Source organism: Camelina sativa, chromosome 18, assembly GCF_000633955.1.
Source record: "Camelina sativa cultivar DH55 chromosome 18, Cs, whole genome shotgun sequence".
NCBI lineage: Eukaryota > Viridiplantae > Streptophyta > Magnoliopsida > Brassicales > Brassicaceae > Camelina > Camelina sativa.
The window spans coordinates 13852177-13872696 of record NC_025702.1 but is presented as its reverse complement, the minus strand read 5'-3'; the positions used below and the strand labels follow the sequence as shown (position 1 = coordinate 13872696).

At 37.0% G+C, this 20520-nt stretch overlaps 6 protein-coding genes and 1 non-coding gene across 8 annotated transcripts in view; 2 read left to right on the top strand and 5 right to left on the bottom strand.

Moving 5' to 3' along the window:
• Positions 1867 to 5497, top strand: LOC104761510 (DEAD-box ATP-dependent RNA helicase 32-like). The gene is made up of 8 exons (XM_010484598.1): positions 1867 to 2387; positions 2752 to 3027; positions 3235 to 3558; positions 3689 to 3880; positions 3972 to 4127; positions 4208 to 4620; positions 4719 to 4870; positions 4987 to 5497. Exons 1-8 carry the CDS (start codon positions 2004 to 2006, stop codon positions 5322 to 5324), a joined length of 2235 nt encoding a protein of 744 aa, XP_010482900.1. The 5' UTR covers positions 1867 to 2003; the 3' UTR covers positions 5325 to 5497.
• On the bottom strand, positions 5644 to 8604 carry LOC104761508 (polyadenylate-binding protein RBP45A). Its single transcript, XM_010484597.2, has 7 exons — positions 8286 to 8604; positions 7701 to 8166; positions 6612 to 6670; positions 6393 to 6523; positions 6216 to 6309; positions 5941 to 6105; positions 5644 to 5850 (listed from the first exon to the last, which is right to left on the bottom strand). Exons 1-7 carry the CDS (start codon positions 8520 to 8522, stop codon positions 5848 to 5850), a joined length of 1155 nt encoding a protein of 384 aa, XP_010482899.1. The 5' UTR covers positions 8523 to 8604; the 3' UTR covers positions 5644 to 5847.
• On the bottom strand, positions 8730 to 10743 carry LOC104761506 (CRS2-associated factor 2, mitochondrial-like). The gene is made up of 5 exons (XM_010484595.2): positions 10134 to 10743; positions 9713 to 9840; positions 9365 to 9590; positions 9162 to 9289; positions 8730 to 9073 (listed from the first exon to the last, which is right to left on the bottom strand). Exons 1-5 carry the CDS (start codon positions 10630 to 10632, stop codon positions 8963 to 8965), a joined length of 1092 nt encoding a protein of 363 aa, XP_010482897.1. The 5' UTR covers positions 10633 to 10743; the 3' UTR covers positions 8730 to 8962.
• On the bottom strand, positions 10747 to 12065 carry LOC104761507. Its single transcript, XM_010484596.2, has one exon. It carries the CDS (start codon positions 12057 to 12059, stop codon positions 10851 to 10853), a length of 1209 nt encoding a protein of 402 aa, XP_010482898.2. The 5' UTR covers positions 12060 to 12065; the 3' UTR covers positions 10747 to 10850.
• LOC104761505 lies at positions 12285 to 15140 on the bottom strand. Its single transcript, XM_010484594.2, has 7 exons — positions 14799 to 15140; positions 14235 to 14375; positions 13766 to 14131; positions 13435 to 13680; positions 13253 to 13345; positions 12783 to 12983; positions 12285 to 12684 (listed from the first exon to the last, which is right to left on the bottom strand). The coding sequence occupies exons 1-7, from the start codon at positions 15138 to 15140 to the stop codon at positions 12469 to 12471; spliced, it is 1605 nt and encodes a 534-aa protein (XP_010482896.1). The 3' UTR covers positions 12285 to 12468.
• On the top strand, positions 16559 to 16630 carry TRNAM-CAU. Its single transcript has one exon. It is a non-coding gene; the product is annotated as a tRNA-Met (tRNA).
• Positions 16933 to 20520, bottom strand: part of LOC104761504 (probable folate-biopterin transporter 4) — a 6090-nt gene continuing 2502 nt past the window's right edge. The window contains exons 1-7 of one of the 2 annotated variants that reach the window (XM_010484592.2): positions 19258 to 19532; positions 18867 to 18994; positions 18556 to 18777; positions 18013 to 18462; positions 17731 to 17928; positions 17506 to 17643; positions 16933 to 17419 (exon numbers count right to left, since the gene is read on the bottom strand). In XM_010484592.2, coding sequence (XP_010482894.1) covers positions 17155 to 17419; positions 17506 to 17643; positions 17731 to 17928; positions 18013 to 18462; positions 18556 to 18777; positions 18867 to 18994; positions 19258 to 19338 — 1482 coding nt within the window. In that variant the 5' untranslated portion in view covers positions 19339 to 19532 and the 3' untranslated portion in view covers positions 16933 to 17154. Of the gene's footprint in view, positions 17420 to 17505; positions 17644 to 17730; positions 17929 to 18012; positions 18463 to 18555; positions 18778 to 18866; positions 18995 to 19257; positions 19533 to 20520 lie in introns of those variants that run through there. The other variant, XM_010484593.2, reaches the window with a different exon arrangement.

The following is a 20520-nucleotide window of genomic DNA, read 5'->3' as shown; positions in this document are numbered from 1 at the left end:
AAATGAATTTTGTTTTAGTAATATTGCATATTTACGGAAAATAAATGTGTTGTTATTACTTCTTATTCCTCATTTTTGTTACCACTTACGAGTAATATGTTTTGCAAATCTTGATGCATGGACTCCACATTTTTTTTTCTTTTTTTGAGGAATCATAGAAAAAAATTGTTTCTCCCCAAGTTTGATGTGGAACAAATAGGAAAATAGATTAAACATTTACTTAAAATAGAAATTGTTAAAAAAAAAACTTTAGATGATATCTTGAGAACGTTCATACTCATTCCAATTATTATTGATTTTCGAAAAGTACATGATAACTTCAAACTCTTCGGTTGTTTTAAAACTCTTCTTTTGATATCAAATGTTTCAATTATTTATATTCAGATTCATACTTGGTCAATCATAATTATATCATGAAATGTTTATAAATTAAAGTTTTATGAAAATACAATTATAAATAGTCTTCTATATATAAAGAACCAACCGAGATAAGCCATCAAGCATAGAATAAAATCTCTAATATCAAGAGAGCTAAAAGTAAAAAAAAAAAATCATACACTACTCTATAGCATGATTTTTATTTTTGGTTTTGTTAATTTATGTATTTGATCTTTAGAAATTGTTTGGATTATAACAAGTATGGACACCACATATAAGAGTGGATCATCACATCTTGGAGGTCTCTCAAGAAATAAAAGCAAAATATGGACACGAGAGAAAAATTGTATATAATTAATTATATTAAAGCAAAACATGATTATTAAATATTTTTTTTCTTTTTTTTTTGTTTTAATGAGTTTTTTTTAGTGATATTGAATATAGCCCCTAAATAATTTGAAAGTAAACAAAAAAAAAGCTCAAATATATATCTTAACTTTTAAATGATATAATAAATACTTAATAGATACAAATAGTAAAACATTACATTTTCATCATATCTTCTGAGATAATTATTGTTAATTAATAACTATCAACCTAAACAAATATATTTAAGATGATTTATTGATATATAATTTTAGAACTGTTTGACTTTCTTTTATTCAAATTTCCATTACATATTTCTCTAATTCCTTTGGTGGATTACACATTTTTGTGCTATGATAATATTCAAATTATACGTCAAATTTCTTTTATAAGCATTGTTAGTTCCAAATCTATTATATCATTCTCTTTTAACGTCATATTTAATGTTGTAGGTAATAAAAATTTTATCTAGATAATTCCTTTTTGTTAATTTCTTTATGATAATTCATTTTTGGTTAAGTTATGGACATGCTAACTCATTTTCTTATTATAATTAAAAAATTTGGTCATTTACCTTGAATTGAGAAATGGAAATGTTATATCACAAGTGAATGCACCTAAATTCTTTAATTTCGCAACATGGCATCAATTTTTGTACAAACTATGTGGTTTCTTCATGCATATTATTCCGTGGCACAATTTATGTTGTATATAATGTAATTACGGACAAAACAAACAAAAAATCAAAGCATATATAATTAAGCGATGGCTCTTGAACATAAAATCACTAATTTGATGCATAAATTAAGATCATATCAAATTCACCATTTTAGCCTTACAAACTTTATAAAAGAGGCAAAGACGCATCATTGTAATGTATATTGCGGAAAATGTTTAATTTTGAGATTTGCACCCTAACATAGCTCTCAAACTTATTTAACTTTTAATACTATAACTTAAAAAATAAAATAAAAGTGAATTAAAAACAGTTGGAAGTTAGGAACAGTAAAAAAAAAAAATAGTTATTGGGCCTTAACTAATCCTTATTGGGTCTAAATTAGTTTTTTTTTTAAATAAAAAAATCGAAAAAAAGAAAACATTCGTCATCGTTAAACCCTTGAATTGGCTGCTACAGCAACAACGTCTTCTTCTTGTGATTCTCTGTCAAATCTTAAAAACCCTAATTTTTCTTACCTCCCCCGCAAATTCTAGCTCTCTCAAATCGTTAGCTTTTTTACTTCTCTGGAGCTCTGGTAAAGATGGGAAGACCTAAGAAGACCAGGGGAATGAAGAAGGAGATGCGTCTCAATGAAGTCGAGGAGATCAATCTTCTGAACCAGTGGATCGAATCTCAGAAACCTGATTCAGGATCAAACCCACTTTCATTTGGTCCTCTTCCTAAAGATGCCAAAATCGGAAAGTTCGAAGACAGCAAAAACGGCACCGTATTCTCGCGTTACGCAGGCGTGAGGAAGTTTGCTCAGTTGCCGATATCGGATAAGACGAAAAGAGGGTTGAAAGATGCTAAGTACGTTGATATGACTGATGTACAGAGAGCTGCCATACCTCATGCTTTATGCGGAAGAGATATTCTCGGTGCTGCAAGAACTGGGTCGGGCAAAACTTTGGCTTTTGTTATTCCGGTGAGGCTTCGATTGAATTCTCTCTTGTTACTATGTCCGTTAGATTGATCATTGGGTATTTTGAAATTTTGGTTCTTTTTAATGGTCTTAATGTTAATTGCTATTGCATTGGTGTGNTGACTGATGTACAGAGAGCTGCCATACCTCATGCTTTATGCGGAAGAGATATTCTCGGTGCTGCGCGAACTGGGTCGGGCAAAACTTTGGCTTTTGTTATTCCGGTGAGGCTTCGATTCAATTCTCTCTTGTTACTTTGTTCGTTAGATTGATTGAGCATTGGGTATTTTAAATTTTGGTTCTTTTTTTGCTTTTACTTGCTATTGCATTGGTGTGTGTTAATGGATGGGTTTTTTGTGTGTTGTAGATCTTGGAGAAGTTACATAGGGAGAGATGGAGTTCTGAAGATGGAGTGGGATGTATTATTATATCTCCAACAAGGGAATTGGCAGCTCAAACTTTCAATGTTTTGAATAAAGTAGGAAAGTTTCATAACTTCAGTGCGGGGCTCTTAATTGGTGGGCGTGAAGGAGTTGACGTTGAGAAGGAGAAAGTTAATGAGATTAATATTTTGGTATGTGCTCCTGGTAGGCTTCTTCAGCACATGGATGAGACCCCAAACTTCGATTGTTCACAGCTTCAGGTACTGTTTGACTCTATTTGTTCATGTTTTCACTATCCCTTATTTTAAAAGAAATGTTAGCTACAGAATATTAGGGGTATCTTGTGTTGTTAACTCTATCTATAATCATTATATGCTGACACCAAGGAAATTTGCAAATTAAGGATACTGTAGAACCATTACTAAATGGGCATCCCCTATCTTTATCTATGTTCGCTTTTGCTGCAGATTCTGATTTTAGATGAGGCCGACCGTGTCCTTGATTCTGCGTTTAAGGGGCAGTTGGATCCTATAATCTCACAGTTGCCTAAGCACAGGCAAACTTTGCTTTTCTCTGCAACCCAAACTAAGAAAGTCAAGGATCTAGCTAGACTCAGTTTGAGAGATCCTGAGTACATTAGTGTACATGAAGAGGCGGCTACAGCTACTCCAACTAGCTTGATGCAGACTGTCATGATTGTCCCAGTGGAAAAGAAATTAGACATGTTATGGAGCTTCATCAAAACTCATCTTAATTCCAGGATTCTTGTTTTTCTCTCCACCAAGAAACAGGTTAGATGATTTTACCTTTCTTCCTCTTTGAATAATCAACATGGAGATAGTTTTGTTCACTTTCATTCTGCTACTTTTTTTTTTTTTTTCTAATCTTGAGATTGATAAAGGAGTCACTAATTTTGGGCAGGTCAAATTTGTTTATGACGCATTCAGCAAGCTCCAACCTGGAATACCTTTGAAGAACCTTCATGGAAAAATGAGTCAGGAGAAAAGGATGGGAGTGTACTCGGAGTTTATTGACAAACAGTCAGTTCTGTTCTGTACTGATGTTCTTGCTAGAGGACTTGATTTTGAGAAGGTTGTGGATTGGGTTGTTCAGGTATGAATCCACACATTTCAGAATTATATACAATATTCTATGATTTTGTTTTGTCGGGCTGAAGTGTGATGTCATTATATTTATTTTATAGATGGATTGTCCTGAAGACGTAGCTTCTTATATTCACCGAGTTGGGCGTACAGCTCGTTTCTATACTCAAGGGAAGTCGCTCCTCTTTCTGACACCTTCGGAGGAAAAAATGATTGAGAGATTACAAGAAGCTAGAGTGCCTGTTAAACTCATCAAGGTTAGTAGATACCTCAATTTTCTATGAGTCTCGACTGTCTGATGTTGAAAACATTTGACTTAAAATAATTGTTCACACAGGCAAACACCGAAAAGTTGCAAGAGGTTTCTTGGCGGTTCCCTGCTTTATTAGTCAAGCATCCCGAACTTCAAGGTGTTGCTCAGAGAGCCTTCATCACATATCTGAGGTCCATCCACAAAAGAAAAGATAAAGAGATTTTTGATGTGTCAAAGCTGTCGATTGAAAACTTTTCTGCTTCACTTGGCCTGCCAATGACTCCCAAAATCCGATTCACAAACCTTAAAACGAAGAAAAAGGGGGTCTTTGAGAATTCTATCGCTCTGGAGGAGCCTGAGAATGCACAAGAATGTGAAGCACCTCCGGTTGTAGAAAAAGATCTTCTGGGTGATTATTTAGATGAAGAGGATTTTGCTCTCAAGCCACATGGAGAGGGCAAGGAAGTAGAAAAATCAACCAAGGAAGAAGTTCTCATGTATGGCTTTCACATTCCATTAACTATTTTTCTCATTCATTCGATCCACTCTTTTCATGGTTATTTATGTGTATAAATTATTCCTTTTGAATTTTCAGGCCAGGAACTCGGGTTTTGAAAAACAAGAAGCTGAAGATCAATCTACACAGACCATTTGGGTCAAGGGTTGTGCTTGATGAGGAAGGCAATTCGTTGGCTCCCTTAGCAAGTGTAGCTGGTGCAACAGGGACTGACATGGCCCTTGATGAAGGTAAAGGAACATGGACCTTAAGTTACATCAAATCCCTATTATTCTGTTCCCACAAACTAGCAACCAATGTGTCAGTTTTTTACAATGCATGTGGAATTGGTTCTTGATTTTTGCAGAGAAAAGGAAGGAATTCTATAACAAAGTGGGAGCGGAAATGAGGAAAGCAGATGCTGAGGACAAGAAAATAGAGAGGGAAAAGAGGAGGGAAAAGAGAATGAAACAGAAGATTAAGAGGAAGAGAGGAGACATGGAGGAGGATGAAGAAGATGACGAAGAAGAAGAAGAAGGCCATGATGGTTCTGGATCATCAGAAGAAGAAACAGGAAGAAAACACAAAAGAGCCAAGAAAATCGTCTTTGACAATGAAGAGAATGAGGGAGGAAAAATCAACACAGATTCTATCTCCGTAGCTGAGCTTGAAGAAATAGCACTCAAATTGATAACTCAATCATGAGATCTCTCTATTGTTTTTAAAGCTTCTTCCTTCGTACACCGAGTGTAATTGTGTAGTTTTATCAATTTGGTGGAAAAGTTTTGTGGTTTGTTTTCCACTATTGTTTGTCTACTTTGAAAGATTTGCATTTTAGCCTTTTTTATCTGTTTTGGGAAGAAAATAATTTACTTGCTTTCATAAAATTCTCATATTATATGCTTGACATCGCTTTAGACTGTAATGAGATAAGCTTTATACTATACTAGATTAGACTTTTTTTGTTTACTCTGGTAGTAATATTGAATTTGGAGTGCACATTTATAAAGGTGGTTCGTCACACTAGCAAATGGTAATCCGATAGTTGTTGGATAAAATTTTTAAGAAACAGAATAAAGTTTCAACATTCAGCAAACAATATGTTCATAGCAAACTCATTTGCAAAACAAAATTCACATCAAATTAGAAAAAGGGCACTCTTAGTCTATGTCCTAAAAAGACTCATGTTTGTTCCAAGACATTGGTAGATAAGGCCGATGTTCATCTTTCACTGCATTGGAAAAACGAAAATGATAAGGAACTTTTTCACATTTGGTAAATCTCAACAAAAATATTAACTCGTTTAGTGTTGTTGATTTACCTGCCGTTGCTGCTGATAGTTGCCATAGCCAGAGTAACCACCACCATAGTACGCATTAGGATCCTGAGTTGGTTGAGGTGCATAACCATAAGCTTCGTAGCCGCCCTGTTGCTGTGGAGGGTATCCTCCATAGTATCCACCACCGTTCCATTGGGCTTGATCAGGCTGCGATAACAAAGATTATAAGTTACGATTTTGCTCATAATCACTATCAAGTTTTATTAGTAGAGATTTGAGAAATTGAGAATGTAAGATTAAAGAGGTACCAAACAAACCTGCTTGTTAGGACTACGTCCCCACGAAAGACGGATGCTTTGTCCACCTAATTGTGTTCCATGCAACACCGAAAGTGCATGCTCTGCAGATGCCCTGAAGCATAACAAAGAGTTTAAGTATGTAGGAAAAGAACTAAATGGGGTTGTATAGTTAATGGATGATATGATGTTGTATACCTGTTAGCATATTGAACGAATCCACAACGTTTTCCTGGAGGTAGTTTCACATGAATTAGTTCCCCAAACTGACCGAAAATGGACTTCAACTCATCGTCTGTAACGTTAGTATCCAGACCTCCAACAAAAACCTAAAAGTAGAACACATTAGACTTATAGTCTAGCAAAATTATCAAACTAGAGATTTTGGAGGAAATCAAAAGAAAGCTAACTACATACTGTTGTGTTATTTGGATTGCTATCTCCAGGATTTCCTCCTTGAGTGTTTTGATACATAGCTGCAAATAAAAAGATAAGTGAACTCAAGAGAGGCTTAAAAATTCAATTGATATAGAATAAAACTCAAAATGGTGAAATATCTACAAGGAAACTATATTGCAGAACAACAAACTCACTTAAACAATGTTTGCAAAAATCATTCACATCAAAACCTAAGAATATTTCAGCAACAATCCAAACAACATACATACAGACAAGGAGAATCTAAATTCAGTTGATAACACAAATCACTGAGCACAGATATCAAACAGTAAGTGCCAGTGGGAGTTCAACACCCAAAGCAAATAACTGGAGCAAAAATCTTCACCTACTTCTAGTAATCAACTTGCAGAACAATGGCTTGGCCAAGGTTTAGTATAGATCTAGAGAGGAAAATTCTAATAATAAGACAAAAAAAAAACTTGTAAAAGTTGGAAACTATAATGAAAAGACAGAAAAAGACTTGCAAAAGTCTAATAGAGAAGACATATTAACTTTTAACGTAAGACTCAAAATTAAAGAGGAAAAATGAGCTACGGAATATGAAAAGAATTAATTTGAAGGTAAGAGCCTCAAAATAAAATACTTCTAAGTGATAAGTAAGGAAGTGGAAAGTAATTTGAAACTGTAGGCTAATAACAGCCACTTGTATGTAACTAATCTGATAACATAACCAACTGACCTAAATGAGGCCACGCAATAAGGTGGTATCATTTTCGGCTGAAATCAGTTCCAGGCTCCCCCCAAAGAGAGCCACTTGTTCTCCTGCTTTAAGACAACATGAGCTGATTTTTATAAGTGTTTGGATGCTTTACAATATCAGAATCCATTTTAAGTGTAGAAAGGCGAAAACTAAAAGGAAACAAACAGATAAATTCTCTTAATCCTTCAGCACCAACTGAGAGAATAAGCTTGACTAATCAGAAAGAAATACATCAACCAAAAAAGACACTCAATTACAATGCTCAACAAAGAAGGTTAAAACACAAACAATCTTCATATCACCATTCAACATACTCAGTGCACAGAATTCCTATGTATAAAACATACCTGGTTGCATCGGAAGAGGATTCTTATTGGCAGCCGGACCAATACGCATAGGCCTGGTGGAGCAGTATTGACCATTCATCTCGGTCATGGCACGCATCTGCTCAGTTTCGTCCCCAAACCTGACAAAACCATATCCCTTGGACCTTCCAGTGGTTCTGTCCATGACAACTTTTGCCCCCTTGATAGACACATACACACTCTTAAACGTATCCGTGAGCATTTGGTCAGTGACTTCAGGTCCAAGATCGCCTACGAAGATAGTGTGGTCAGCACCTTCACTCTGTCTTCTCTCTCCAGCACCAGCCTGAGCCCAGTTGAGCCTAAACGTCTGTTCACTGCTCGGCATTTGAGCACCATTGTAAGTTTGCAAATACCTCTCAGCTACAGAACGATTGACAAACTCTATGAATCCATAACCTTCAGACTGTCCGGTCAGCTTATTACGAATGACTTTAGCTGTTACAGCCTGCAACCACAAACCAAAACACCAAGCCATCATTATTGCTACGCTTACACTAATCGATGAACAAAAATTTTCAATCTTCTACATAATAACCCAAAGACTACAACTTTTAACAAAATTACCTCTCCAGATTGACCGAAGATGCTCATGATGTAGCTCTCGTCCATCCATTTCTGCAAATCTCCAATCCATAAGGACTTGACCTCTGGATTCTGAGATCCAGCTCCGTACTGCTGCTGTTGACCTAGTGCCGGCGCCGACTGCCTCTGCTGCTGTTGCTGTTGTTGCATCATCATCCACAACTGCTGCTGTCCAGATTGTTGTCCTGCTCCGGCGGCGTTCGACGGTTGTTGATGCATCACTAACGACGGACCAACAAAACCTAACTATCGCTACGGGGAAGAGAAATGAAAACGAAAGGACGTTTGTAAGCCGAAAGTCTCGCTTGCTTTATAGTCGTAATTGTATCATAGTGTGGGCTTTTTCTTGCAGGCCCAATATTTAACTTTCATCTCGGCCCATTAGTTGTTTATAATATTGAGCGGTTAGGTTCAGAACCGGCGATAAAGAGTAATTGAACCTTTTTTACTGGTCCGTTAGTCTATATTTAAAATCTAACCGAAATACAATAGTTTTTTTTCATTGGACCTTTGCAGATGTTGAATACAAATCAACCAAGATTTGTTGGATCTGTGAGTGTGTGACTAGTTCTTGATTAAGACATATGAACCTAGCTTAAGATTTTGTTGTATCGATGAAGAAGGTTTGGTCTACAGTTGGATTTGTTCACGTGACATGATCATACTTCTGGATCAATGTTTGTAACAACCTCTTCTTCAATCCTTCTCTTCCCTCTCCAGAGTATGATTTGCTCATCTTTAAACAATATGGGAACACATGGAACCAAATCCTGCAATTTTGTTCACAACATTAAAGATTAATCATAAAGAATCTCACAAGGCTAAGTAAAAAAAAAAACATTCAGAGTTATATTATACCTTTAGCTTCACACCGATTCGTTTGCAGTCACTCATCCCAACATGAGTGCAATCTAGTCTCACAATCTCTTCTGTTTCGAATTCCTCTCTCACTCTTCCCACGACATTAACATAGACACCATTCCTAGCTGCATCAAACACATTAAGCCAATGAAAATTGAGGAAAAAACAGAACTTTGCGACGAATGTAACTAACTACTTACTAAGTTTCATTAGGGCAGGAGAATGAAGCCCGCGGTTTCTCATCTCTCTGGTTTCTTCAAATGTCAACCCATCTGCTACATTTTTTACAAGTCTTGGGTATATCGGTGGATAAGGCTTCCACAACATGAATGGGATGATGGGACGATTCTTAGGATCATAATTCCTTCCCCGATACAAAACTAGAATGTTTATGTGTCTGTATACAACCTTTCCACCAGATTTTTCCTGTCAAGAAACACAACAACAGTAAGATTGAGGACGAGCACTTTCTTATAATCAGATCAACGAAAGAAGAAGAAGAAGTTGAAGAAAACAGAGCCGTGTTCTTGAGATCTAATAACATTCACCTCGAGGTGGAAACATATGTTGTCCATGTCAAGAGTAGGCACTCCTAAGCATTTGATCCTCACTGCCTCAGCTTTCTTCCAATGGTTATGAATGTCATCTATCATATTGTGTGTCACACCACCTTTCCCTAACAATGATACCACAAAAAAAACCAGTTTGATTGAAAAAGCTTTAGAGGAGACCAATCACATAAGTTACTCAAAGTTTCAAAGCTTAATTCTTAAACTGAGGAAACATGGTTCATAATTCTCACCAAGATCACAAATTTACAAGTGATAATATCAACACAACGATGTAACAGAAATAAGTTTCTACCATTAGCGAATCTGCATAACATTCACGAAAGCTCTTAACTTACTGATTCAATTCATCAAGAAACCTAAATTCAAAGTTTTAAGGCAAAAAGATTCAAAAGTGTACCGAGATTGATCTGCCGAGAACAATCATTATGCCGATACCGTTCAACAAGTTCCGTAACTTCCTCATCTGTCAAAGGCTCGCCGAGAACTCTTTCCCTCTCTTCCGCCCATTGGCTCTGATCAATCTCCGGCGAAGCTAATGCGGAAGTCCCTGTCCATTTCCGGTCCAATCGACCCGGTCCGAACGGAGAAAACCGTTTGGGTTCACGGAATCCAATTGGTTCAATTTCCGGGTTTGTTTCTGAATACGAATACCTAAAATCAAAAGGGAGGTCTGAAATCACCGGAATCTTCGTTTTATTTACCAGCTCCGACGACTGATCCTGCTTCGTTTCCTTCTTCTTCTTCTCTGAAGAAGGTTTAGTGGGTTTTCTGAGAGGTGAAAATGGTGGATCATAGTTATCTGTAGATACAAATCGAGCTCGGAGATTACACAGTAACAAAAACGAATCCTTTGGCTCTTTTACTAGCGTTAAGCTTCTGCTGCGAACTGAAAACATTCGAAAACGAAACACTCTGAGCTTTCTCGTAGGGTTTAGTTTTGAAGATACCAAAAGTTTTAACTGAACAAGTATAATTTCTTAATTTACATCTTGGTCCATAACTATGAAAGCTTCCTGCTTCATACCCGTAATACTTATATTTCCATTTTTCACCCAATTCTTTTACTAAATTTCAAAAACTGATACCAACTTTAGCATAAAAGTGATTAGTCTTCTCAGATGATCTTATTAAAGTTTTCATCTTTACATCTTCTTTGATCTTCAACCATGGATTCAAAAACATTCAACATATTATCTAAACCTTCAGGATCTTCGCCCATCTCCTTCATCGCGTATACAATACTCTCTATTGTCGACAAACATCCCGCTCTTGGCTGCCGCCGAACTTCTTTGTATAAACTTGTACCTTCGATCTCCAGTTTCACATGGCAACATAAAATCTTAAGCCATGGATTTTCAAGGTATATTCTTCTTGCCTTTGACCATGTCCCATCAAGAACAATCAGATTCTTTAGCTTCAACTCTTCTTCTTTCTCTTTAAGATCATTGATCTTCACCGATTCTTCGCTCGGGAACAACAGTGCTGATCCAGGAGGAACCTCGAGCTCGAATTCTCGCTTCCCTTCTGAAAACTTTGTTACCACAAACCCTTTTGCCAAGACATCCATGGCCACAGGAGACGCCAGTATATGATCAAAACTAGGATTCTCTACACTGGTTTCGAGCATCAAAGAGTGTGTGATATTGCTGATGACACCATGTTTCTTCATACACATTCTTATCAAATCTTCTGATTTACTCTCTTCACAAGAACCTATCTTTTGATCTGTAACCCCTAAATCCCGACTAGAACTTTCACCTGAATGTTGAGAAAGCTTCAAACTTTCAGCAAATCCCAAACTTCCATGATCAACAAGTACAACATTCATCTCAGATTCTAACTTCTCCAGACTGCTACTACTTAACTTAGAGCTACCATCAAGTTCTAAAGAAGCTCCATTCTCTACCCTATAATCAGAATCCGAACAATTCGTGTCAATCTTGCTGCAACCCGATCCAATAACCCTGATTACGAACTCTGCCTCGTCATGAACATCGAAAACAGTGGTCACACTAACATTCTTAAGCCCTAATCTAGCGATTCTAGCTGAATTAAGCGCGTGGTTTCTCTCGAGACTATGCTGAAGAATAGTAACACTCACCTCAGTATCGAAGCACGGAACTCGCATCTTCTTGCAGAGACAGAGCTGGCTTGGTTTATCGCAGGAAGGGCAAGTGGATCGCTTTGACCCCATTTTTAGGGTTTTTGTTGAAACCCTCACGCCGTGACACCGTATACAATCGGCGAAGTTACCTCGAGGCAGAATCAGCTGAGTTCGGGCCACGACATGGCCCATCATCTGTCCTGATAACATCACGCACATATGGAATCGAAAAGGTTCAATCTACAACGAAGATGAGCTAACTAAACCGGAAGAGACATTTAAACCAAATTAAACCGGAAAAAGATTACGTTACAATTGAAATTAACTTTTAGATTGATGAAACCAAGACCAAATCGTTTCTGGAGCCGCCGCAACGGAACACTGAAGTGATGTGTAATTGAAAAGCTTTTACTGAAACACCAATGAGTATGTTGAAGCTTTCAAAAGATAAAAAACTTTTTAATTTCTATTGCTGTGTATCACTGGATTTATAATATCCAAACAGTTACGTGACGAAGCAGATGTTACAAACCTGAATGATATATACAAATTGAGTTTTTCAACGGGGATTACATTAACTTTTACCTAAAATCAAACAAACATCTGAGGGAGATAAGAGAGTTGAATTCTAGCAGTTATCTGGTCTATTGTATTTTGGAGGAAGAGTTGGGCATTGTTCGTTCATGTGCGAGTATGGTGCCATGGTGTTGTAACCAGGAAGTTCCATCCTGTATTTCCCAAGTATCTGACAGTAAGGAAGCTTCACATTGTCATTGTCATTGCACCATGTAGGAAGACGACTTGCATTGTTCTCGAAAAAGTTTAGCATGTAAGCATCTTTGATCTGCAGATTGAAGAAGAGAGAAATAGAAGACCACGGTCACAAGAGTTTTGAGAGTGGGAATGGAAACAGAGACTGTGTATTGCTTGATTGGTTCTTACCGTAAATTCTGTGACTTGAATAGAACTAGCAAGTGGACCGAACAGACCAGCTTCTTTGTACATTTCGAGAATGAAAGCAATGCAAGAGGTTGATTTACCATCGCTGTATATCCAATCGTCTTGTTCGGGAACTGCCAGTAATCTGTCAAATGAGGATCCGCGCTTCTCTACTTCCACCAGTACATCAGAAAGATCAAGACCCTGCAATTTAGACCATGTTAAATAAGAAGAGAAAGGAGAAGGGATAAGGAAAAAAAACTTATAATAGCAGAGAAAAATGGAGTATCAATATTAAGACCATCTCAAATGAGGACAAGCACTAAGTGAACATACCTATGAATTATAAAGATGTTTAGAATTTAGAATGATTATAACAATCGAACTAAAAAGGCTTTCTATTGATCAAGAAGTAAGAGATCGAAAGGTATATATAGGACTGGGTATATAGAAACAAGCACAAATTTTAATACCTCTGTTCCTAGTCTTTTGTTCAAGGCTTCATTCCACATGTTAGCAGCATAATCAGGCTGCATTTTGCTCCAAACAGTCATGAAAGACGCAGCCTATAAGAAAATATCAAATATAATCCAATTAGAAAAGTGTACTCATTCATCCAGACCAAAATTGTAAGAAGGGAAAAAGAAAACCATACAAGATGAGCATCTAGAGGAGGCGGGTAGTTTTCACTAATGGTATCGATCCAGCTAAAGATCAAGTTGTGATAACCATACGGTTTACCCTCCATGCTACGAGCAAATTTCCACGCAGCAGCAACGTCAAATTTGGCTCTAACATCAGGATGCAAAGGTAGCAATGCAATCTGAGGATTCGAGTCATCCTTTGTTTGTTCAAATTCCCACCATTCCTCCCATGGTAATATCGCTATTACATCTTCTCCCTGTGACCAAAAGAGAAACCATCAACAAAAGAAATCTTGCTGTACTTAAATTTAACCTTTAGGCAGCACTTTGAAGCGTTGTTACCTTTTCGTTTTCATTTCCGGACTCACCAATCCATAGTTTTCCTTCAGAGTCTCTCAAGCAAACAGCGGAATGACCAGCATATGCCCCACTCACCCATTTCTCAAGGGTCTCAAAACCACCCCACCTCCCACGGATCTTTGAAATAGCTAAGAGATCACCTGACTGGATCTGATCAGTAGTAACATTCGTAACCCATGGCTCAGGGCGAGTTTCAAAATTAGCTCCCATATGCTTCTCAAGAAACGCAAGGTTAGCGCTTTCCCCCCAACCGGTATTAGTAAAGAGAGGGAAAACATCCCACAGTGCTTGAAGTGTTCCTAACATCCCTGCGTGCATAAGGAATATCGAAACTCCTTTGTTCTTAACCTGATCCAATATCGAAACCCAAAACACATCAACCAAACTACATAGATATAAAATCCTTAAATCAAAGAGATATGACAAAACAGAATTCAAAACAACAACTTACATATTCATACTCAGCTTTGCCATCCCACTCCGGAAATTCAACAGTATGATGTCGAGAAATGAAGTACCAAGTCCATGTCACACGATACGGAGTTGCAAATACATAAAGATCCATACATGTCCAACTATGTGCCTTATCCGCCTTCATAAACACACAAACACACACACACCAACAAAATCAAATTGAGAATTCTGTCTATTAAAATTATTAGCTTCTCATCCACTGCCAAAGTAAGAAACTACAGAACTAACACAGATTATACCATATTCGAAAATGGTTTCTTACACACTAGACTGATCAATTACTCCAACATAAGAATCTCATGAAAACGAAATAAAAATCCAAACTTGATGATCAGAAACAACCCCAAATCTTCTCCTAAATTCCCGGATCCAAAAAACCCCAAAATTTCTAGAGACTTAACAGTCAAACAATTGAAGATTCTTAAAAAGTCAAAATTGGAAAGGGCCCATGTTACATAACAAGCAAACAAAACGATCACAGTTCACAAAAGGAAACAAAATCGATTATGAGTTTAAACTTCAATTTCAAAAAATTCAAAACCTTAATGTGAAGCGTGCCACCACCAAACTCGCTACCAGACTTGTTATGAAACTCCAAGGTAGCCGTGTTCTCATAGAAACAAGCACCTTTCCACTGAACGGAATCGTTCCCTGAACTCGCTGTTCCGATGAAAGTAGGAAGCAGATCAGCGGCTCCATATAAAGAGTTTAGAATCGGCCACGAGACTTGTCTGGGCAAATGCGGAAGCAGATCGCGTGGATGAAACGGCGATTTCACCGATTCAACGGTTGATACAATTAGAAACAGTACTACAAAGATGGTGGTGAACAGAGACGGAAGCGAAGAAGACGATGATGATGATGGGGGAGATGAAGACGCCATGTTTCGTTATTTTGGGTTCCTAGTCTCTCCACGATACTATAAATCAAATTTATTTATATTAAGAAACAAAAAAAAAAATGTAAAAAAAAAGTAAAAAATAAATAAATAAATAACTTCCGTATAAAAGTGGCAACTGGCAAGTTTAATTATTTGGGATTTAAATTTACTATTACTAATTATATAAAATCTTATCACAAAATTTTGCTAACAAAGGAATTAATCTCAGAAACCGTTTTAAGTAATTTTTTTTTTCTTTATGAAAAATATGTTTAAAACTTACAATAATATAATGAATATGTACTTGTGATTACTAGTTGATTGGATTTTATTTTATTTTGTGTTTTTGGTGTCTCTAAGTTTTGGACACAAATTTATATATTTTCTTTTACTTTTCTTGAAAAGATTGCATAAGGATTATGAAATTTGTTTAGATTTAATTACATAGAAATCAGTTTGCATGTACACAATATCACAACTCACCCATCACAGTTAATATTACATCATCCAAATATATTCAACGAGGTTTGCATGATCTTACAACACGTTGTGCATAGATTCACGATAGAGGGATTTAGCGTACACCGCAACATACAAATATCAACCAGAATTTGACATCCCATTCCAACCCAATCCCTCAATGTCATCATCTAATTACGTTGCGTCATCGTTGGTATAACGTGTACATACTTGAAGTATGTATGTTTCAATGGCGTCCAAATTTAGAAGGCAAGGCACGTCGCCGTTTCTTCCATTATAAATATACTCCCAAAATATTAAATATTATTACAAGACAAAAAACGAATTGTCAAAGCAAACAAATCAAATCTTCCATTAACGTTGTATAGCCTTGACAAAAAGCGAATTGTCAAAGCAAACAAATCAAATCTTCGATAAACGTTGTGTAGCCTTGAAATGTTTTTGTTTATGTACATAGTCCGACATGATGACAAATTAGAAACTTCGTAGGTTTCTTCATTCCCTTTTAGATTGACCAAATCAAATTATATACGAATAAGATTTGTACCTTCATGTGTATAATTCCATTGATGACGAAAGAAGAGTTGGTATCATTTACGTATCAGCTCCAATCTCCATGATGCATAAACATAAGAAACAATTAATACACGGGAACCAGTGCTGACGTTTGCCATCTTTATGACCATCATCGATCATTGCAAGATCCTCGTGGCCCTGCCCTGGGATAAAGTGTTAAAACAGGAGTTTCAGTACCAAAAATATCACATGTATTGAAATTCTCAACCCAATTCCTAGCAACTCATCCCAGAAATCTTTGTTTGAAACTAGAGGATCACCTCCAACTTTTAGCACACAAGAACTGAAATTGAGCTTTGAAGGAAATATTAATGTTGATAAATAATGATGTTAAATTTATTTTATGTAAGGGGATAAATAAAAATATCAGAGTGGCGCAGCGGAAGCGTGGTGGGCCCATAACCCACAGGTCCCAGGATCGAAACCTGGCTCTGATAAATTTTTTTGATTTTTTTTGTTTCTTTTCCTGTGTAAACCAGTTTGGCAATTTCAAACCTCAATTAACTTAGCGAACTCTGTAAATGGCCCATTACATTTCACTCGCTCTTCCCCCAAAGTTTAAAAATAAACTGTTTTTATTTTTAGAGAAAAAAACCACTAACGTTAATTATGTATGTGATTTTCATTTTCTTGTCAATAACTAAAAACAAAAATAAAATTGTGGTATGGGTTCGTTTTGGATTAAACAAGAACATTTCAATAAATTTGAATCTATTTTTGGCTCAAACAAAAATTGGAAAGGTAAATTCCATTGCATATTTGGATTGAAGTAAGATTGACAAGAAAAAGATGTGGCTGTATAATAGTCTTTAGTATTATATAACAACTCTCCACTGTGTGTCTAATGTGTGGCAATTCCAAGCCGTTAAGAGCGTCAAAAGCCGATGAATTAATCCAAAAACTCTAATCTAAAGCTTTTCTAGTGAGAAATTTTAGCTTTTACTCTCTCTCTCTCTCAGGCCTATGATGCAGATACTCCTGTAGCTTCCTTTGGAATCAAGAAAAGAAACATAACAGGAATATAAGTGCAGAACACTTGAATGGCTAATCCCATAAACATATTATCAAAGGACCCTGAAGATATTCCCAGAAGTGAAGCCAATCCTGCTCCCATGAAAGACCCAACTGTGTTTCCTAGGTTGTTTATTGACATAAACAGCGCAAAGAGTGTTCCTTCGATCCCAGGAGGACATAAACGACCAGACAAGATCAAGAACGGCATGAATCTGAAATTTAAGCAAAAGCATGCTTATGAGATTTACAATTCTTCAAGGCCAATTCTAGAGGAAATAAAGATGGGGAAACAACGTACTTGAGTTGATTGATGGCATCGCCTAGAGCTGATCCAAAGAGCACCATTGTCTTGTCTGAAACTCCATAGCCCACATTTGCTCTTGATACTAGAACCATATCGAGGAGTATCGTTATAGAAATCCCGATGTGCGCAAACCTGTGATGATGTTTTATTGATTAGATCTTTTTAAGAAGGAAAATACTGAGATGCAACGATGTGTGTGGAAATTATATTTAGACTTACAAGAGAGACTTGCGTAGAGTCATATTTGTCAGATACCGGTTGTAGATAAAGGTACCAATCATGAGACCTAACCAACCAACAACACGGGCTGTTCCTAGGAAAGAAGCATCCAATTGCAATACCTCGGTTTGGTAATAGAACATGACGGTAGAGAGATTTGGCACAGTGATATGCGCAATGAAAAACCACGCCATTGGTCTGTAATATTAGAGAAAAGTAAAAATGAGAAAGAAACACTTCAAGACATTCAACTTACTCAAGGAAGCGTATTGGATATATTACCTCAAAATGATCGGTTGCTTGAATGCTCGGACCAAGCCAAAAGTGGCTGTTTTCAGTGACTGGAACCACTGTGAAGCTAAAGACTTAGACTGCTTCTTATGTGTCTCAGACTTTCCATTGGAAGCTCCTCCTTTTTTACCTTTCTTCTGCCCCTTCCTTCTTCTTGTATTGGACTTATTGATATCTCGATAGTTATCATCGTTGCTCATCTTGCTTTTCTCTTCAAACTCGTTAGAATCCAACATCTCGGGGACTGGTTCATTGTTAGCAGGGATTTCTTCAACCAGAGCACATGATAGTAACTGTAGCACTGGTAGTACAGTGAAAAGGAGGAATATTGTTTCTATCTTCAAGTTGGTTAATGCATAGCCTCCCAATAAACTACCGCATATTCCACCCACAGCCATAGAAAACCATGAGACAGACTGAAGATCTCCAGCAAACGAGGCCCTGATATAAACAGTTAAAGAACATACAACTCAACGAATGAACTAAGTATCCTAAGTGTGCATTTATCAGAAACTAAAGAACATAGAATCATACTTTTCAAGTCTCACAGCTTCAGCTATCATAGCATCTACCACAACATCAGCCATAGCTGATCCAAGATTTTGTACAGTCAAAAGAATCATCAGATAAAGACTGGAACTTCGAGAGGTTGAATCTAGACCAAGCAAGAGCCACGGCACAAGAGATAGCACAGTCGATATCACCAAATACGGCGTCCTCTTCTTCCCATTAATCGGGATACAATCTGAGATAATCCTACCAAAATCACAAAAAAAAAACATATCATTACTGCAAAGCTTCAACATTCACTCACTGTATTATTGGTGACGACGAAGATAACATACCCATATAAAGGTTTAATGCTCCATGGAAAGAAAGCAACAGAAAAGACAAACTGAGAAGCTGATGGTGATAACTGAAGCTTGTCTTTGAGCTGATATGAAACAGCTGTCCATACAAACGATCTAAATCCCTATAAAATGCAAAAACAAAATCAATTTCCCAATCCAGCAAAAAACAAAAACAAATTTTTTTGCAGTTTTCTATATCTACACTCTAAGCTCCTCCATCATCACTAACCAAACCGATCTCAACAAATGTACGGTGATCATCTCAAAACACATACGAAAAAACAGAGGAAAACGCGATCATCCCAAAAAAAAAAACGTATCAGAGGCTTCCAATTTGAAAACGCAATGAGGCAGAGGAGTCATGGAAACAGAGATTGAAACAGACCTGAGTGAAGTAAATGAGACAAACGAGCCACAGAAACGCGAACCCAAACGCCGATCGCAGCTGCTTCAACCAATGTATCATCTTCTTAATTGCAAAGAATCAGACAAAAACACGTTCTCAGCTTCTTCTCCTTCTTCTACGGTTCATCAGAATCTTGTCCTCCTCTCCTCGTCTTCTCAATCTCGACTTCTCATAACGATTTGTATTTTTTTTTTTAATTTCCCAGATTTATGGGTTCCTCGTCGCAGAGAAGGACAATTCAGTTTTTCAGTTGACTGACGCAAAGAATAAACATAAGGATATTTTCGTCTTTTCCTCAAATAAAAAGCGCGAGACACGTCGTTGATCCTATAGCATTCGGACACGTCATTAGTAGGACCTATTCAACATCATCTGTTCTTTACCTCCCCCGTCACCGCCTTGTGAGACTAGTCTGCCTTTGACTCTGATTACGACTTTATTCTTCATCCTTTAAATCATTAAGACATTAATCATATGCTATTTCATATTACATAGTTTATCTTAATCTTTCTATCATCACAAGTTATACAAGGAGTTTTTTTTACAAAGAGTCTTTGAATTATTCAATCAGCAATAAGAAGGTGCATACTGTGGACGATACACAAACGGTTTCACGGCATGGAAGTAACCGGAAGGGCGGTTGTAAGTGAATTTGATTCCGGTTTTGGTTTGGTGTAGACGGTTGCAAGGTGTGTGGAAGCTGCTTATGGGTCTTGCAAGGCAAGCGTCCCAACGTTTGCTCTCTGGCATTGTCTCTGCAACTGTGTAGACACCTTTTGAGTTTGTGAAAGCTTGGTAGTTTACTACTTCTCCAGATTTGGTTATGCAGAGAACCGCAACCTCAGCTCCTGTTAATATAATATACACACAAGAACGATTGCACAACAAAAACAACTCAGATACTGGTTTAAAGAAAGTAAAACAGTACGATTTATTAGACTAGCAGAATAGTGACATGTCTTCATCTTCAAAGTAAACACGGTGAGTGAACCGCTAGTGGTTTCTAAGCAATCCCGGTATATAGTTTTCGAGTAGACAATTTGGAATATGAAGCAGAATGGAATGGAAAACCATTACCCGAAGAAAAGAAAAGGATGAGTAAGCTAATGCTAATTACTAAGTTCCAGAGAGACATGGGAATGATACAAACTTGAAACTAAGGCTAATACAAACCATAGTCACTTCTAAATTTGATTCATGTAATTTAGAACACTGAATATGAAATAGAAAACTTGACAAGAT

What these genes read in the sequence shown, in the direction of transcription:
- LOC104761506 (XM_010484595.2), bottom strand. Translation starts at nt 10,632, where the DNA reads ATGTTTTCAGTTCGCAGCAGAAGCTTAACGCTAGTAAAAGAGCCAAAG. An exon ending in TTCTCGGCAGATCAATCTCG is followed by an intron (nt 9,841 to 10,133) that starts GTACACTTTTGA and finishes TATCATTGTTAG; the next exon opens with GGAAAGGTGGTGTGACACAC. An exon ending in ACATATGTTTCCACCTCGAG is followed by an intron (nt 9,591 to 9,712) that starts GTGAATGTTATT and finishes GTTTCTTGACAG; the next exon opens with GAAAAATCTGGTGGAAAGGT.
- LOC104761507 (XM_010484596.2), bottom strand. Translation starts at nt 12,059, where the DNA reads ATGTGCGTGATGTTATCAGGACAGATGATGGGCCATGTCGTGGCCCGA.
- LOC104761505 (XM_010484594.2), bottom strand. Translation starts at nt 15,140, where the DNA reads ATGGCGTCTTCATCTCCCCCATCATCATCATCGTCTTCTTCGCTTCCG. An exon ending in GCAAAGCTGAGTATGAATAT is followed by an intron (nt 14,132 to 14,234) that starts GTAAGTTGTTGT and finishes ATATTGGATCAG; the next exon opens with GTTAAGAACAAAGGAGTTTC. An exon ending in TTCAAGTCACAGAATTTACG is followed by an intron (nt 12,685 to 12,782) that starts GTAAGAACCAAT and finishes TTCAATCTGCAG; the next exon opens with ATCAAAGATGCTTACATGCT.
- LOC104761510 (XM_010484598.1), top strand. Translation starts at nt 2,004, where the DNA reads ATGGGAAGACCTAAGAAGACCAGGGGAATGAAGAAGGAGATGCGTCTC. An exon ending in TTGTGGATTGGGTTGTTCAG is followed by an intron (nt 3,881 to 3,971) that starts GTATGAATCCAC and finishes TTTATTTTATAG; the next exon opens with ATGGATTGTCCTGAAGACGT. An exon ending in TGACATGGCCCTTGATGAAG is followed by an intron (nt 4,871 to 4,986) that starts GTAAAGGAACAT and finishes TGATTTTTGCAG; the next exon opens with AGAAAAGGAAGGAATTCTAT.
- LOC104761508 (XM_010484597.2), bottom strand. Translation starts at nt 8,522, where the DNA reads ATGCATCAACAACCGTCGAACGCCGCCGGAGCAGGACAACAATCTGGA. An exon ending in GCAATCCAAATAACACAACA is followed by an intron (nt 6,524 to 6,611) that starts GTATGTAGTTAG and finishes TTCTACTTTTAG; the next exon opens with GTTTTTGTTGGAGGTCTGGA. An exon ending in TTCGTTCAATATGCTAACAG is followed by an intron (nt 6,310 to 6,392) that starts GTATACAACATC and finishes GTTATGCTTCAG; the next exon opens with GGCATCTGCAGAGCATGCAC.